Below are 18633 nucleotides of genomic sequence, written 5' to 3'. Positions count from 1 at the left end.
CTTTATTTTTTTAAGAACTACTAAAAAAGCCATACCTGAATGAGTTGCAATGACATCTAACTGTAATATTTCTGGAGAATAGCACGTCCAGCTATCACATGATACTGAAACCCATTCCATAAGCTGAATTATATGCTGTTGGTAGAGATAAAGAAAACTATCCAATTGCTGCACTTCAGCTAATGAAGACATTGTTTCCTCCACCTGTTAAAACAGATATAGGACACTTAACTGAAACAATGATTAAAAAAAGAGAAATCTTTAAAACTCATACTGTAAGAACAGAAAGGACACAAGAAGATTTCTATAGTTTAGACTTGGACAATCAAGATTGATATTTAATGTCTGCCTATACTATATCCATTAACTTTAAATAAAAGTGAAACATTTGTCCCAATTTCAAAATGAAATCATAAGGAACACAGGAACATAACAGCAAAACAAAAGAAACTCTAATCCATGTAAAAACCTATCCAAAAACTAACCACATCATAAAAAAGCTCTTAAAGAATTCTAAAGAATAGTTTTAAACTCGTTTCTCCTTAATTTAAGAATGCTTTAAAACATTGAGAGGGAATTTCTCACAATCCCATCTAACATGCTGTGGCAGCTTCCAGAACCTATTGTTGTTGCAGCTCAGAGAAGACATGGTATTTTCCCTCTCTCCTCTTGTTCTCCCACCCCCCAATTTTAATTATTCTGGATGCTTTCTTAAGAGTACCAGGTTAATTTTGAAATTTTCAACTGCTTAGAAGTACCAAAATTTATTGTTACATTTGAAATACTTTCTTCATATTTACATTTAGACTATCCCATGAGACAGGCAAATAAAACATGCACAAATAAAACATGTAAAAAATCCTACTAAATGAATTCCAGACATGATCATGCTTGGCAAGGAAACATATAGATTTTCATAATCAGTGTAGCAGATGTATTTCAACACAAAGGAAAATTTGCTTTTACAATTCCTCAAAACTCCTCCCAGAGGTACAAAACTTCTTTAGAGAAGAGATCAAAAACATTCTGGAAGCAGCATCTATAGTCTTAGTGATTTCACTGGACAGAGAATCAAGAATGGGGAGCAAGACACTGTTAGAAACCCCACTGAGAAATAATATATGTTGTCAGCATGGGCAGTTCTAGCAGGGAGAGATGCAGCACTGCGCTGTGAGTGACATCATTTGACTTTAAAAGTGGTTCAGTAGAACTACAACTTGTAGTCATATTTTTTATATTTTTAAGATTAACTTAACTGCACAAGTTAGCTGAAACATGTCTGGGACCTTTAGAATTTTACAGACTAATCACTTGCCAGACAAAGCTGTTATTATGGAAGTACCAGATGTGGAGAAAATATATGAGATTTCTAGGAAAAAAAGGGAACAAACCAGGATTTGCTAAGGACAAAGATTACTCCTAAAGCAGGTTTGCCTGCCTCCACCACAAGATTTCTCCTTTCATGGAAGCATTTTGCCAGCCAGCCAAAACAATTTGTATGTAAAATATTCATTTATCTGTAAATTAATGGAACATTTAACAGAATGTGTGAAGACAGAAACTGTTCCTCATTATTAATCCCACCACGATCTGCAAGGAGTTTTTTTTCCACTGAACAAGAGGGACAAAATAATACACTGTTCACAGGTGATTAAAAATAAACTCTCTAAATAGTTGCAAGAATGCAATTAAAAAAAAATTAAATTAAATATGCCAATAGACTGATGCATATCTTCTCATTAAGAAGTGTCTCAGAGTTTAAAAAAAATAGCAAGGGTGATTTTCTTTCCTATATTTGAAAGCTAGCAAGTTTAATGACACATTATTTTCATGCTAATAATGGCTGAAAGAAGAGCCAAGATAACACAGGCCACTGGCAATGAAACAAAATCTTATCTTTAGGTCACCAGTTAAAGCACTGACAAGCCCAATACATGTTTAACAGACTCTTTAACAACTGATATGTCTTCAGTCTATTTGGGGCTGTAAACCACACTCATCATGATACCGAAGTGCTCAGTTGGTGGTCTCCATCTTTTTCCTTAGCCCTAAGCAACCAGAAACACTGATGAACACAAAGCAAAAGGGACAAAAATCAAGCAAATCCGTTGAGTGTTCACAATCAGGTCACACCAGTTGTGGTCTCTGCTATTTGTGATCTTCTGTCCCCTTGTAGTAAAGCCTGAATTGAAGTTCTATAATGCAAGTTATTGAATAATTTATGTTTATACTGAGACTCTTTTGATCCTGAATACGGACTTCATTTCCGAACAACACACTTATACTTGTAAAGCCAGCTGAAATACATTTGTCCAATATGGTCTTCAGCTATTTGAACAGGGACTTCTTGCTTTCTGCAAGTTGTACAGCTCACTTTGAAGTTTTAGAATAGTCAGTAACTGGGGAAAAAATAAAATAAAAAATTCAAGCCATGTTTGTCTCTGTGACAAATTTGAAACACTGCAATTATGTATTCTCGTTGCCAGGTTTTCTATCTGTCTAGCTGAAAGAAAAGCTAATGAGAAAAAGGATTCTCATCCAAAGTACTGTCAACTTTAAAAATCAGCTGCAACTGCAGGAACATCTTAAACCTTTAATAATCTTGGGAGATTAACTTTTCCATATGTGAAAATCAAGATTTATCTCCATGAAACTGCTTTCTTTGTAGGAGTATGAATTTGTAAGGTTTTAAATGGACATTGCTGACTTTATAGACCACTGTAGGGCTAAACAGACAAGATACCGCAAAACATACCAGATCCATCTGTCCACGGCTTGCTTGGACAGACTGTTTGTTTAAAACAAAACAAAAACAAAACTAACCCCCCAGAAATCCCACCCTCGCACTGGCTCTCCACAAGACAGATCTTCATGTTGTACCTCTTTGGCCTGCAAAGTGTTTTTCAATTCTTGTTTTAAGCTTTGTTCTATTTTAGTTCTTTCAGAATAGTTTTCTAAGTGTTATGCCTTCATGGAGGCAGCCTGTCAGCTATGAGGCCATAAATACTGATGCTATACAGGCCTTTGGAATATCATGCCTGGGAGCAAGAGAAAAGGAAGTAGAATAACCACCGCATTAAAGGCACACGTTTGAAAGAAAGACAACTTGGATAGGTCGCAATTATCCTACATGAGGATGGCTTGCTGATTTATTTGATATTTAGCTTGGGGAAGAAAGAGGAAGAGAGAAAATAAGGGGGTGAGATAATGGTTAGCCAAAAAAGCTCATCTATTACCAGGGCATCTACACGTGTCGTTGATTTTAAAGCACTCCTGCAACATTTAAACTTTTGGTTCTCGTGGTGAGGTAAAAAGGTCAACTTCTGTAAGAAACAGGCTGATCTTTGTCTAAGATAAAAAAAATGATTATGAAACTATCACTTTTTTAAGACTAGTAGTGTTCTTGATCTATAGGTGAATTGTTCTTTAATATTAGAAGATAAATCTGATTTTTTTCCTAGCCACTTGTGTGCTCCTGTATATAACCTAACTTTAACAAAATCCAGTGACTTATATCCACCTAAAAAGTAAGCATCAGCAGTTCAACTAGCACCAACAGCATGCCCATGGTTCTGCAGAATCCAGGGACAAGCATAAACACTTGAACATCTTTACCTAAACCATGGCCCAAAGATTAATATCCACCCAAGTAAAGTGTTCTTCTAGCCCAGTGAGCTTCCCATGCTCCGGTAATGTACTTCAAGCCACCCTTATGTAGGAGCTAAAATCTGCCCTAGAAACATCAGCGTATGTTCTAGTCTTACAGTGTTTGCAAGATGCAACAATGCATTCAGCTCTTCTGGCACCACTGCTGCTCTAGACTTTAACCTCAACTTTTGTCCCACCCCAAACCTAGCACCACCCTGTCACGCAGTTCCATAAAAGAAAGAACCTGTAAGACCCTAGTCTCTGTTGCAGCCAATCTCAATTACAGCCCTGTGGATTTGCAGCATCCAACATTAAGCTGAGATCTTCAGACTGTTGCCTAGAAATACATGCAGCACTAGTAACTGAACTGTGAGCTGACAAAGCAGAAATATCAATATTTTGACTGATAAATGATAATGTCCTTCAGCCTTCACAGTGACTACTAAATATTAACTAACCACCAGACAGTACCATAGGGATTGATCTTTGCAGAAGAGTTTTATGACTAAACACAGAATCCAAGTATTTCCTCATGCTTCTTTCATTATAACAGAGTGAATCTGATTAATTTGAAGTTGTACGTGTATCTAAATGTTTACCTATTATGTTTCTATATCATTTTTAAAACAGATTGCTACACACACACTCACACACGTGGGTAAAGATGAAAAACAAGCAATCCTCAAATAAAACTAGCAGTATTGTACAAATTCTTAGCTCTTACAAATAAGATTTTAAGGATTTATTCTTCTGGAGTTACCTTTATCTGTTTTAAACAGACTAAACCCAAAGTAATTTCAGCTATGGGAAAAAGATGAGGAGACAGACAGAGGGCACAGTCAAGGTCATGCAACACCAAATCATTTCAAACTCTACCAGTCTTTGTGGATGAGTTATGGATTTCTGTGGTTTAAACCTAACAGCAAGACAAATAATTATGGCTCTGTTTAGACAAAGTGCCTCATCAATAGTGAAAATTCAGAAACACACCAAAATATTACACCAGCTCATAGTTTACCTTTTCTTTAAGGTGCTGAGAACATGGTATTGCCATTATTGTCACCAAAACTTTCATTAGCTGCAAGCTGATTTCTTTGCAGTCTTCCTGGCATACTTCAATCAATGCTTGTACACAACTAAGTAACTGCTCCATATAAAAGACCTATTTTTTAATACAAGCATAAATTTGTTATGTTTTGTTAGAAAATATCCTCTTTAAGAAAGAGATATGCGAAATGACAATAATAAAATCTGAGCACTGTATAATGCCCTAAATTGGTAACACATTGATATTTTCATGTTCTTTTGATTACCTATATTCTACTTTTTACAGAATACAATATAATCTTCCTCCCATACTGTTTGCTCATACTTACCTTATCCCATTAACAAAATAAATGACCCTGCTCTTAATCACACAATTATTCCATTGTGAATAAAAACATCAAAGCATTTTGGAACACTTACTGACAGTACTTTCTCATTCTGAAGTGCAATTTGTTAATTAATAAGGTATTTGTTACAACTCTTTCAAATATTTTTCCATGTTTGGCTATTTGAATGAAACAATAATGGTTAACTACATAAACCAAGAAAACCTGAGCATGTGCTTTTATCTCAGCCAATCTATCTCATTTGGTGCAATATAATTCAGGTTATCTTGATCCAACTGCTATCAGTGAAGTCAATATTGTTGTCAGTTTGCAATAACTTCTATGATAAAGGGCATTAGACATTCCATGAAACTGTCAGATTGCATTCAATGAACAGAAGGGGCTATTGTTACAGATTTACTTCTAAAAATAAATCAAGTCTAGGAATGGGTTAGCTATAAATGTTATTAATCTCATGGACATGGTCAATCCTTAGCTAAACAGTGTCTATGCAGCATTCACTGTCTAAAATAGTGAAAGATTGTTTTTCCAAGACCAAAGGCCAGAACAATTCCACCTAACGCTTCAGCTGCAGATGAATGTGTCTACTGTATCTAATGCCAAATGGAAGTGGTAAGCTTAACACCCAACAGCAATTTTGCAGATATACTTCAGGAAATTGTTATTTGAACAATCAGGTTATACTGCTTTCAGTTATACGAGTTTCTAATCATCACAGGCTTCATGGAGATTAAGGTTAATTTCTGCACCACTGGTACATACTCCATTAGGGAATAAACCTAATGAAGGAAGAACTTCAAACGTGTATCTTAAATTGGCTCAAAAAGACAATTACGCTAGATTCAGTCTACACACATGACTAAGTGTTTTAAAAGGAAGTCTGCATCTGATATGAAGTCAGAGTTTTCTGAAGGCCCAGCACTAGCCCTTTTTTGGTCATCTTAAAAGCAGCAGCCTAACAAGCTTTTGGTGGAATGAAAGCTATGATTTCATTTGTGGAGGAAATTTCAGGGATTCTTCTTGTGCATCTCTAACTGATCTATTCCCACATCTGAGCAACTGAAATTAAAAATCTCCATTCCACATTGAAGAGAATCTCTCACCTCCTTACAGCAATTGATGAATATTCTTCAAATGATAAAATGAAAAGGCTCAGCCATTAGTTAAGGGTACACTTACGAGTAAATTTCTGATTTATAAAGATAGATTTTCACTTAAGAAGAAGCAACCAAGCAACAATTTATAAAGCATGCTCCTAAATATACATACTTTTAAACTGGCTAACAATACAAAATAACAAAAAAAGATGATGACATTAAGAATCTTTCTTGGAAAACCTGACATGCTACTTACAATGGACTGTGAAAAGTTTTTGGTAATTTTTACTGATGAGGATTGAAATCTATGATCTTGTTTGGATTGTGAACACAGGGCATTTCAAAACATGGCTTAAATTCTGCCTCTGGATCAGCCAAGGTAGTCCTCTATTAGTACAGTACATACTAAACAGTTTCTTCTCTCCCCACCATGCCTTTTCATTTTCCTCTCACTATCTGAAGCCTTTGACAGCAGTTCTCAAACTTGAACCCACATCTCCTGAGAGGATGGACTGCTAGCAAGTTTTTGGGAATAGCAGATTTGACCAAGAGACCCCAATATGGCCCAGGGAGGACAGAGAAGCTCCCGTTTTGTCTCAGACACACATCCACGACTATATCCCAAGATAGGGTGGGGTAGGTGTGCAAAGGAGAGATGGGAATAGGAGCATTTAGGGAGAACAAGGAAAAAAATACTTTGGAAAACCACCAGTCTGAAACTGTAGTCTGTTGTGCATTTTCCAGTTATCCTTACCTCTTCAGATTGCTGACAAACTCCAGCTTGTGACAGCATGTTCCCAAGATCAGTCAAATGAGGCTGTAAGATTTCTTTTGGGCTACCTCGAATCACTGCAGTTAGAACCATTATACAAGATGGCTTAGGTGTCTTCCCAAAGGCTGATGTGATTAATCTCAATGACACCTTAGGGCTGACAAACATTCCAATCAATTCTGCTGCTTTCACACACTGAAGAAAGAAAAAGAATAACTTGAGGATTTTCCTGCAAACACAAAGACCATTCAATGTATCATGGGCTTTTTCTTTTTATCATTCCAGCTGTTATTTTAAATGCTCCAGCAGTTGCCTTGTAGGCCTTTTCCACTCGCTCAGTAATGATTATATGCATGAAGAAATTTTCTTGACATGTGTTCAGTAAGCACAGAAGGCGTGCAAGCACTCTTCTCAGCATCAGACAAACTTCCAGGAGAAAGTAATGCATAGAAATGAAGTGTACACCTTTTAATGTAATGAAGTGTCCAGTTTAGAATAACCAGATGTTGCAGATTTAGTGGTTTAGCATTTTGTCCTCCAAATGATGTTCTGAACCACGCTCATAATGCACCCACCACCCATCTATTAAAAGCAGCAACAATAAAACCATGACAGAATAATTTTTTTTGTTATTGCCCTATATTTTGACACTGACATCACAGATCTCATTTAGTGTGGAGTCACTGCCATGGTGGAACTGCCCACTGCTTTCAGTCTCTTACTTGTTTAACTGAAAAGGCTTAAATAATTCTGTATTTCCCATGACACTCATGCTCTTTGATCCCATCTCTGCTTTGCAAATGTAACAGTATGTTGTATTCTACATGAAATACCATCACACCAGAGCTTACGGCCTGACTGATGCCCAGTATTTACAGTCAGGTGTGTGGATAAAGAAAGATATAGTCAACTACTGTGCCACTACCTGTGCAACAGGAACATTTCTTCCTAACCCATTTATTTAATGGTTAGCTCATCTCCTTGAAAACTTATGAAAGCTTATTTCCCTTTGTATATAATTTCTAGTCTAGTGATTTAGCAATGGATTTTTAATTGCATCTAATTAACATTTGAATCATCCTGGGTTTTCAGTCTTGATAGAAGCATGTAGCTATGAATTCTATAATTTAAATCTGCACTATATATAGCTGTTTATTTTCACAGAGGTGAAGACTCAAAACGGTTATAACATAGTCTATGTAGATGTGAACTCTTGTCTTCCTCCTATTTGCCACAGAGAATGAAAGACTCTTAGTGCTTTGAAAACTAGAAGAGGACAATACAATTAAACAGTTCAAAACCATTAACTGATACAATATGAATTTATACATTTGTATAGATCAATTTATCTGCTCATTTTAACAGTGAGGGGAAAAAAAAAAAGAGACCATCTGGTCTTTTATACATCTCATTTGGGATTATTAGGCTAGCGAAAGACATGCACATTTCCCAAGTTGGTGGCTGCTCTGAAATGGGTTCTGCAGTGACAAATGACAGGGAAGATAATCACAGTACCCTGGGAAGCAGCATCACTAAGGAGATAAAAGTCATTCAGAAACAAAAGTTGCTGAATCTTAAATTTTGGCACAAGAAAGCGTAAAATTAAATACAGAAACCATCTGCTAATTGGGAATAAATCTCTTGGAAGCACCTGCAAGAAGATTAGCAGTAGAATTCAAAGAAAGAGACAGGTATGGTCAAAAAAAAGGCAAGGGAAAACTATGTGCTGCTTGAACACATACTTTTGAATTTATAGCAACAAGCACTAGATGTCAAATTTTACCAGGACAGCAGGGCTGTGGAGGTTTATTCTTCTAATTATTTAAGTTTTCTTTGTATTTTACACAAGACTGAAGAACTTGAAAAGCTGTATACCCATAGTGGCATATCTCTTACTTCAGTCATGGTGCATTGATTTCCTAAGGCCCGTATACCCCTTTTTGAAACAGCAAGATGACTTCTGACAGTATTCCAGGTTTACTTCTCTCTACTATTGATCAGTGTGTAACTGGCTTAGTTTACAAGCTCAATCTCGCTGTAAGGTAATGTGGTTAGAGGCCAGATACTGGTTCTGAAAAGTGAGGCAGAAGGGGTTGAATAGCCAGAAGGGGAAAACTGAGTAAGAACTGGGGGAAGGGGAGAAACAATTCAGCAAAAACTAAGGGAGAGAGAGAGCAATTAGTACTAAGAAAGAATAAAGACAACAAGAAATTGCACTGGAAAAAAGAAAAAAAAAAGAAGAAAAATGATTATTTCAGAAATGGATTTCATGGTCTATATAGCTCAACTGATAGCAGGAACCAAAAGAAAAGCCTTGATTTAGGAAACAAATTTTTCTGGCGTTGACTGTACTACTTGCATCCAGTAAGCAGAATACATTCTTCCAGTTTACTAAAGCAATAAAATTTGTAGCTTTAAAGTAAGTTACATGATCTTTTTTTTTGTTATACGTATATTCTTTTCCTTGTGTAGAAATAATTAACAGAAGATTTTATCTTAGAATTCTAAAAACATTTGTATCGCCCATCTATCCTCTGCTAAAACTATCTAATGTCCTTGACTACATCTGTTTTATTGATTTATTGTTGATCAAAGTGTTGAAAGCATCAACTGTTAGGAAAAAAATTACACTAATTATTCTTCACAAAAAAAACCCATAAAAAAAAAAAAAGCAAAGCATTTTACAAGCAGTAAGTGAAGTATTCACACACTGACTGTGGGTATCACGTGGAATAAACACAGCTCAATATCTGGCTGGAATTATGGCTGCATTGTGCAGCAGGGGAAGATAAGTGAAATTAACACGAAAGGGCCTGACTTGCACTTTTTTTTATTTAATCTGTTGCCCCAAGGCTTTTATACTTTAATCCACTGCTTATGATTTTTAGAAGGATCACTGTCAATGCTTCATGGGGTTGGAATATAAACTAATCAGTATTTAAATACTTTACTATTGGTCTCCATACCATTAATACAAGAATACATTTATTTTAATGTAGTACGTAAAATGTTCACATAATTTTAACATCCTTAAAACCTGATCTTGATCTTTCAGTCACTGTCAATTTCCAGTGACCTAAGGTAAGGTCAACCCTCAGAAGACGGACTCAGGAATAAAGAATAGGGTCTTTATTCAGTGTACAGTAGACATTTGAGCAGATTAAACTTACATTTTTAACCACATTGCTTTCTTCATCCAAGCATGCTTGGTACAAAGTTCTAAGCAATAGCTCCATGTGCTGTGTTATGTGATCCTCTGCATGTAACAATAATGTATACAGAAGCTGGGATGCTTTTATTCTTGTGCTTTCAACCCAGTCCGTGATATCATGACAGAGACCCGGAAGAATTTTGGAGAGGTTTCTTGACACAAGTTCCCGACAACCTAGACCTGGTCGAGTCACTAGAAGAAAACAAACAAAAAATTCCAAATGCTGCTAATGAATCTACCTGCAAAAGTTGCATTTATTTAATGTATATTGCAGAATTTAAACTCCACACAGCTCTGAAAATTTATGTATTTATTACCGGATGATGATTTAGATTATGTGTTTTAAAATGCTTACAGAAGGGGAAGAGAAAGAGAAGTTATACGAATATGGGACATTACCCACTTTGGAAAACACATCTTAATAATTTCCTTTAAATTTTAGGAACACAGATCCCATTAAAAAGATAAACTGAAACACACAGATATAAAACAGAAGAAAGATGTTTGCAGGCAAATGTTGTGGTGTTACTGAGTTAAACATAATTTGGAGGAGGAAAGGTAGAAGTCACAAATAGTACAGGAGATACTGTAGTAAAATGAACAATGTCAGTTGTGCCCTGTAAAGGGAAAGGTTAGAAGTGTATCTAGCAAATTAAAAGTAGAAAAGGTACTATGGCTTATACAAGTGCTGTGTAATAGATCATGCCAACCAAACCAATAATATTTTAAAAATCACAGCTATTATGCGATATTTTCCCGCATTGGCCCCTGTGTAACTACAAATGCTAAAACAAAAACAGGGTAAAGTGAATGGTCTGAAGAATACAAAAGGCTTACAAAATGCCTATGAAATACCTAAAATACAGAGAAAAAATATTCAAGCATCGGGACATGAATTGCTGCTGCTTTTGTCAATGGAGGATAACATTTTGGATTATGAAAACTGACAATGATAGCAAAAGGTCACACAAAGAAATCAACTTGAGACAGCAAATACAGACTGGCATCCTATTCAACCTGAGGCAGAACTTTGTTTAAAGAATTCGGACCATTCTTTATCAGCAGTTTCTCCATTTCAGATGTTCAAATGCAGGCATTTATCCCTGTAGCTACTCCTGTCAAAGACTTCCCTGCTATAAACTGTCTGCACCTGTATCCTAAGGCAATGACTGCTATTGCTCGGTGGAAAGCTATTCAGTTGGTTGGATGACACCAGGTATGAGATCTAATTCTATTCTTCCTCTGACCTGCAATATCTGTCACTGTGAGATCAAAGAACAGGGGGGCTCAATATGTCAGGTCCATTAGTTTGACAGCTGGACAAAGATTGTTAAGTAAAATGTACTATAAACTTACAGTTTTAAACAGATATTCCAGTACATTAAATAAATCAGAAGAACTGGAAATGAAGTGTTAAAATACATCATTATAATATTAAAAAACCCTGAAACACAAGTGTTTGTGGAGGGGATAGAGAGGGGAAGGACAAGCAACAACAACTCATCCATGTACAGTCCATGGTAGAACACCACAAATTATTACTTGAAACTAAGGTGTACTGGTGTGCCTGATAAAGTTTTGTATCTGTAAGATTGAGTAGCCAACCATTCTTCCCTCTCGAGTTTTATTCTCTTTATCACATAAAGCCTGACTGTTAATAAGACATACAATTTGCAAGTAAAGATAAGCAGCAGCAAATTATATCTTAAAGTAATAATTAACTTGGGACTCAAGTCCAAAATTATCAGGTCATTTCTTTAAAATATTCTTTAGTTATGTACATATATTCACATATATGTGTGTGTGCCTACATCACATTCAAGCTTTAACTGCATCATTCTACCAAGCTTGATGCATGAAAAGTCAATTGAATGTAGGGATGGAATATTGCCCAAATTCAAGAAACACATTTAGTGTGCTAAGAAGATTACTTCAGAAAGTACGTATCATTTAATTACAAAGTAAATGATGGATGTCCCTTTCTAAAAACCCAACAAAACAGTGTACACACACACGAAACCCAACATACACCTGAAGAAAATGGAACTAGGTAACAGTGTTAGCAATATAAATGGTAACAACTATTTCGAGGACTAGCATATGAAGCCTTTTATGACCATCACTATATCATGGTCCTTGCAAAATAAGTGACTGGAGCTCAGACACTCAACTTCATCAGTTTATGTATGTTAAAAATTTCTCTGCCAAAAAAAGAACTATGTTTGTGCCATCACCAGTGGAAGTAAAAGCACTCTACCATTTACAACCCCCTGAGGTAATACTAGATATAAACTAAGGAAGAAAGAAAAGAAAAAAATTGGAATGGATAACAGATGAACTTGCCTGTCTACAAAGCTAAACAGTTCTGTCAAACCAGTCACCATTATGAAGTGCTTCCCCTTTCATTCAAGCATTACTGAGTAAAACAACTTTAAAGCAGGGGGAAAAAAAAAAAGGAAAAAAAAAAGAAAGGTGTAATTTCAAAGAAGAAAGAACTCCGGAACCCACTGTCATGGAAAGGATTTTGCTGCTGGGTATTCTGTGATGTGATTGTCACATAGGCACAAGTCAAGCATGAACCTGTTCTTTCACACCAAAAGAGTTTTTGTTCTGTTAAAAATGAGTATAGAAATCAATAAATGACCCATTTAAATCCTTTCTCTCACCAACACCCATGTGCATATTCTTAAACATTAACTTTATGAACCTGAGACAGGAAACAAGCTTCAAGCTACTGAAAACATATCATTTTAAAACTACCAATAAATCATATGGTACTAAAAAAGTAATCTACCCGTGCTGCGTATCTTGATTTTTTTGTGTATAATAAAGGAAATTACTGTTTCTGTTCCCACGTTCTTCATTTATAATGACAGATTTTAGTCAGCATCACAGTGTCTCACAAAGAAGCCTGAAATCATTTCACTGCAAATTTTTCTTCCATGCCAATTCTGTGGATCATTAATGCTGTGTCTAGTTCTCATTATTCAAGGACTCAGCTCACAGCTTCTTTCATCCTGCCTTCCTTTCTTTCTGTATGCCATTCTCCACCTGGCTGCCGGCTAATGTAGAACTTTCTGCTGCTTCTGCATCACTGCTTTACCTATTTTTCAGCATATGCATTTTTATTTACTATTTCTCCAAAATCCATTTTGGGATTAATGGGAAAAAAAATAATGTAGTTACTGTAGAAATGTGGGGGTTTTTTTAATTTAAATTTAATATAATTTTACATACATATATGCCATATATTATATTTATACATATATATGCTATCCCTATACATTAACTAATATTACATCTTGTAATGAATATTACACATCCTGCTCTGCGGTCATTACTGCACTGCAGCTCTCAGGGATTATTCAGGAAGTAGAAACCACTTTCAGTGCAACACTTACCTCCTTTGGGATAATGAGACGGTGAAACACTAAAATCCATCTTATCCTTCAGATCTTCTTCATTTTCCTTCTCCCACTGCGAGCCTATCTTTTCCCAGTAAGTCCAAGCCAGTCTCCTAGACATAAGAGGTTTACACCATCATGCCTAAAGAAAAAACTTCTAAAATGAGACTTCTGGAAAATCGGACTTCTTAAATTCAGCTGGAAGGATGGGAAGCATTTCTGCCATTTAACCAAGGCACATTAAGTTGAGAGTTTATGCTTCTTTTGTACACAGTGGACAGAGGTTACCTCTTCCAAAGGATAATTCTGTCTCTGTCTACTTTTCTGTCTTTGTCTCTCTCATACTTACTTGAATGGAGAATAGAAGAACAATATAACAAAAGTTACTGAGGATAATACTGTCATCTTGGGCTTAAGAAAAAAACAAAGAAACAAAAAGTGTTTTTTTTTCCCCTCCAATCAATACATCTGTGAACACAGAAACAATTCCACATATGACAACTAAGTAATAGGGGGTGGAGGGAAGTGTTCTGCTTACGTATTTTCAGGAATTTCATCAGTAAAGCTGCCAAGTAACAAAGGGATCAACTTGTGAAAATATGAGTATCTGTCTCGTAGGTGCAACAACCATTCTCCAATGACAGTTGTTACAGCGTGCCGAACCTACATGGATACAAAAAGACTATTTTAAATATGCCAGGAAAATACCAGAAAAATTAAAAAATAGTATTTAATTTTGGTATATAAGACTTGGTAAAGTGCATCAATAGTCTCAGAAGAAGTTACAAGAACCCAGGATTTCCTCACTTGCAGCAAGCAACAAGTAATATGCAAGGTATCATGCTCCCTCTTGTTTTCTCGCCCTGGCTTTATTAGTCTTAGAATATTTGCTGCACAAAAGCACATCTCCAAGAGGAAAACAAGATACAAACCTAACTCAGAAAACTCTTAAATTCTCATTAGTTAGCATTAGTTAGGTTAGTATCTCTCTGAGAATATAAGAAATGTACATTTCTTTGAAATTTGAAGCTTTCTAACCACATCTCTAGAAGACAATTTTCTCTGTTCACTATAAAGGAAGCCTAAGTTAAATAATGGGAATATACCTACTCAAAAATTAAAATATTTTAGTTAGGATTAAGTTGCACATTTTAAAATTACTGCCTCTATCACATCTTATGAAGGGACCAATACCAGAAGTGTTTGTTAAGCACCTGAAAAGGCCACAGAACCAAGTCCCAGGGAGATTTAACGTAAGAATTTAAGACAGAATTGAAGGCGCCAATTGAAATAAAAAGGTGCCTACAAACTTCAACAGGCTGAAGAATTGGACAGCAGCTGAACAAGTGGCCAACCTTGAGTTTGGATAGTGTACAACTGGCAAAGCCTGTACATGACATATTTACATATCTTAATGGAATGAATGAAAGCTGAAAACTGGGAAGGGTGAGGGAGGGAGGAAAACACCAAAAAACCCACCCAGAAACAGATATAAAATAAATCCAGGTAAAAAAAAAAAAAGAAAAGAAAAGAAGTAAAGCACACCTTGGGAATTTCATCAAAAAATCTCTGGGCCAGATGAGAAAGAACATCATCCACAGACTTTCCATTTCCAAATTGTATCACTGCTCCAGTAGCCTGAATTACATCAACACGAACTCTGTAGTGCTGGTGCGATATTGTTTGCATTAAGGGTTTTATCAGAGATTCTGACTGCATGTGAAAGTGCTCTGTTAGGGCAGAGAGACAGAAACTTCAAATGCGCCTTTTCTGTGCGGGTGACAGATCTTGAGCAACATGATTTCTATAACACTATGAACAGCAGCCTGATTACTGTTGCTGCATTTGTGTAGCATGCAAATTTAACTTTATTAGAGCTGAATGCTAGCCCACATGCACTCCCTTAACCTCCTCCTCCCACTATTACCCATCTGTTGTAACAGCTTGGCATCCATGCCTGGTACAGCTTTTCTCCAACACATCCTCCAAGGCCTGCAGAGTACACCTGTGAGGATGTGTGCAACTTCTCATCTCTCTCCCTCTCCTGCTTACATCCCTGTAACCTCCTACCGCTCCCCACCTCAGCCCTTGTCCCCCCAGGAGACTGGAGGCTCACATCAGCCCACTACTCCTCCCTTTGCCCATCCCTAGGCCCCACCTGGCATCGCCTGGGCGCAGGCCACGGCGCACCTGCAACTTTCACGCCTGACCTCGGCATAGTTGTCGAGGAGGGTGGTCTGCAGGATGCGGATAACATCGCTGAGGTAAGGGGCCATGGAGGCCCCGCACCGCTGCAGCAGGAGGCTCAAGAGCTGGACTAGGCCGAGGCGCAACTCCTCGCTGGGCTCGAAGCCCTGCGGCGAGCAGAGGCGCTGGGCCAGCGCCGGCAACAGGACGGGCAGCGCCTCGCCGGGCCGGTCGCCGTGGCTGAGCCCGTGGCAGAGGAGCTGGAGAGCGAGCTCCCGGCACCGCTCCGCCGCGTCCCCCGCCACGCAGCGCGCCAGCGGCCGCAACAGCTGCGTCCCGAAAACCTCCTGCACCACGGCGTCCGAGAGCGGCCGCTCCTGCACCTCGGCGCGGATGGCCTCCAGCGCCCGCAGCCGCGCCGCCCGGCTGCAGTCGGGCTGCTGCAGGCAGCTCAGGGGCCGGCTCACGGCCTGCGCCACCTCGGCCGCCCCGGCCGCCGCCATGCTCCCCTGTCGCCACGGAAATGGCGTTGCTAAGGACGCGCGAAGCGTTTACGACGGCGGCCGAGCGCTTTACAGCGCGTGGGGTGGGCACCGGTTGACGGGACGGGACGGCAGCGCTCTCGCGGCGGCTCCGCCGCGCTGAGAGGGCGTCCCAGGCCGCGCAGCAAAGCACCGAGGAGGCAGGGTGGTAGTTTCAGCAAGCTCGATAGCTTCCAGCAGCATAGGAGCCCGTTATTCGTATCTCGCGGGGAGAAAAGACATGCAAACCTGAGGGAAACCCACGGGTGGCCGTAGATGGTGGAAGGGCTGAGGGGAAAGGCTGAAGGGAAAGGCTGAGGGGACCGGCGCCGCGGGATGTTACCCTGTGGAAACGTCCACAGGGTATAACATGTTACTTGCATTACTTGTCATTTTTTTTTCTCTGGAGGGACCAATACAGCAGTGGCAGCAGTATTACCAGTGTTACCAGTTCCTGTAACAGCCTTGTGTAATTTTTAGTGTTCATTTGTATTAATGTATATATATCGTGTTCATACTGTACTTATGTGCACTTTACACAACATGACGTTTTGTGTGCTATTCTGATGATCAGCACACATCAAACCAAAAGGGTTGTCAGGGTTCTTTTCTTGAGTAATCATACTTAAAGTGCAATAAACTACAGAACCAATCCAAATTATTCTTTTAAAATCATAGAATCACAGAATAGTTTGAGTTGGAAGGGGCATTAAGGCTCATCTAGTTCCAATCCCTTGCCACGTGCAGGGACACCTTCCACTAGACCAGGTTGCTCAAAGCCCTGTCCAGCCTGGCCTTGAACACGTCATAGGAGTTTATTCTCTTGTTGTGCTGCTCCTCGCTTGACTGTGAACCTTTGGAGTCCTTTTTCACCCTTTATTCTGTGGGAACCACAAGTGTGAGCTCCCTAGGAGCAGAGCAAATACTAGCGTGTCTTGGAGCATTCCTGACAGCACACACAGGCACCCCGGCCAAACCCTGGCTGTGACCACACTCCTTGTGGGCCTTGCACAGCAGTGCTCCTGGATGTGATGATTTGCTCTAAATACCCAAGTGACCAGTCTGGTGAGATGCCCTTCCTGAGCTACAGAGTGTGACAGGCCTGGCAGCCCCTGGGCCATGGAGAGCATTGACTCCTACCTTGACTTACCAGCCCATCCTTCATGGCCAGCCTGTCCTTCATGGCCAGGCCACCTTTCATGGTCAGGCTGCCCTCTGTGGCCAGCCCATCCTTCATGGCCAACCTGTTCTTCTTGGCATGGCAACATTTCACAGCTAGGCTATTGTCCTTTGTGGACAGCCCATCCTTCATGATTTGGCCACCTTTCATGGTCAGCCCACCCTTTGTGGCCAAGCTGTTGTCCTTCATGGCCAGGTCACCTTTCATGGCCAGCTCATCCTTTGTGGCCAGGCCACGTTTCATGGCCAGCCTGTCCTTCATGGCCATTCCCATCCTCCATGGCCAGGCCACCTTTCCTGTCCAGCCCATCCTTTGTGGCGAGGCGTATCTTTCATGGCCATGCCCATCCTTCACTGCCAGGCCGTGGTCCTATGTGTCAGCCCGGTCTCGCCGACCGGGCCTGTCCTCCGAGGCCAGCCCGTCCCCAGTGCGGCGGGCAGGGCAGCCGGTGCGGTACGGGCCCGTTCGGGCCGCCTCTCCCGCGGAGGCGGCGGGAAGGCCGCGCCCGCCGGTGAGTGACGGCGGCGGCGGGACTTCCTGCGGGCGGGCGAGCGGCGGCGGGGCTGGAGCTTTTGTGCGGGAGCGGCGGGGTGCGGGTCCCCGGGCGGGCAGCGAGGAGAAGCGGCGGCGGCTGCAGTGCGGATACCGGCAGGGGAGCCCCTTCCTCCGCCTCCACCGCCGGGGAAGGATCGAGGCGCCGCCGCCGCTCAGCCGGCTCCAGCCATCAGGTATTTACCGGCTCCCTCCGTCCCGCGTTGCCCTCGGCGCTCCCCCGGCAGCGGCCGGGCGCGGAGCCCGGTGGCAGGAGCAGAGACGGGCAGATCCGCCAGCCAGGGCCCGGGGGATGCACTGCTCGGGGCCGCCCGGCCGGGCCCGGGGCCGCCTCCTCGGCGCTCTCCCGCCCCCCGGGGCCTGCCCCGCTGCCCGTCGTGCCTGCTCCCCGCCGCCCCGTTCAGCCCCCGGGGTTCCAGAGTGCCCAGTAGAGGAGGCCGGTATAAAAGCTGCTCTCGCGGTTTTTGGTTTGTAAAGGAGCGGTCGTATGCCCGCTGAGGGAAATAAAGAGGGGTTTGGGGTTGTTTTCTCCCCCAGTTGCCGAACCTCCCCTTGGGCGGCTCTGCCCCTTCCTTCCCGTCTCCCCCGGGACCTGTAACGGTCGCTCGCTGTGAATGGGAGAGAAGTTAAAATTTACCGGAAAACTGGTGATGGGGAGGGAGTCCCC

At 40.5% G+C, this 18633-nt stretch overlaps 2 protein-coding genes across 4 annotated transcripts in view; one reads left to right on the top strand and one right to left on the bottom strand.

Moving 5' to 3' along the window:
* DNAAF5 (dynein axonemal assembly factor 5) overlaps positions 1 to 16232 on the bottom strand; it is a 29687-nt gene extending 13455 nt beyond the window's left edge. Inside the window, exons 1-8 of the mRNA XM_030482561.1 lie at positions 15685 to 16232; positions 15072 to 15256; positions 14065 to 14189; positions 13524 to 13639; positions 10082 to 10314; positions 6894 to 7106; positions 4667 to 4810; positions 36 to 204 (exon numbers count right to left, since the gene is read on the bottom strand). Coding sequence (XP_030338421.1) covers positions 36 to 204; positions 4667 to 4810; positions 6894 to 7106; positions 10082 to 10314; positions 13524 to 13639; positions 14065 to 14189; positions 15072 to 15256; positions 15685 to 16216 — 1717 coding nt within the window. The 5' untranslated portion in view covers positions 16217 to 16232. The remainder of the gene's footprint in view (positions 1 to 35; positions 205 to 4666; positions 4811 to 6893; positions 7107 to 10081; positions 10315 to 13523; positions 13640 to 14064; positions 14190 to 15071; positions 15257 to 15684) is intronic.
* A 165-nt stretch (positions 16233 to 16397) lies between these two features.
* Positions 16398 to 18633, top strand: part of PRKAR1B (protein kinase cAMP-dependent type I regulatory subunit beta) — a 102552-nt gene continuing 100316 nt past the window's right edge. Inside the window, exon 1 of one of the 3 annotated variants that reach the window (XM_030482564.1) lies at positions 16398 to 16416. The gene's annotated coding sequence lies outside the window, so the exon portion shown is untranslated. Of the gene's footprint in view, positions 16417 to 17910; positions 18143 to 18633 lie in introns of those variants that run through there. The other 2 variants (XM_030482563.1, XM_030482565.1) reach the window with 2 other exon arrangements.

The sequence above is a fragment of the Strigops habroptila genome, chromosome 4 (genome assembly GCF_004027225.2).
Source record: "Strigops habroptila isolate Jane chromosome 4, bStrHab1.2.pri, whole genome shotgun sequence".
NCBI classification, from domain to species: domain Eukaryota; kingdom Metazoa; phylum Chordata; class Aves; order Psittaciformes; family Psittacidae; genus Strigops; species Strigops habroptila.
The sequence above is the reverse complement of the archived record's forward strand: the minus strand, read 5'-3'. Positions and strand labels throughout refer to the sequence as shown.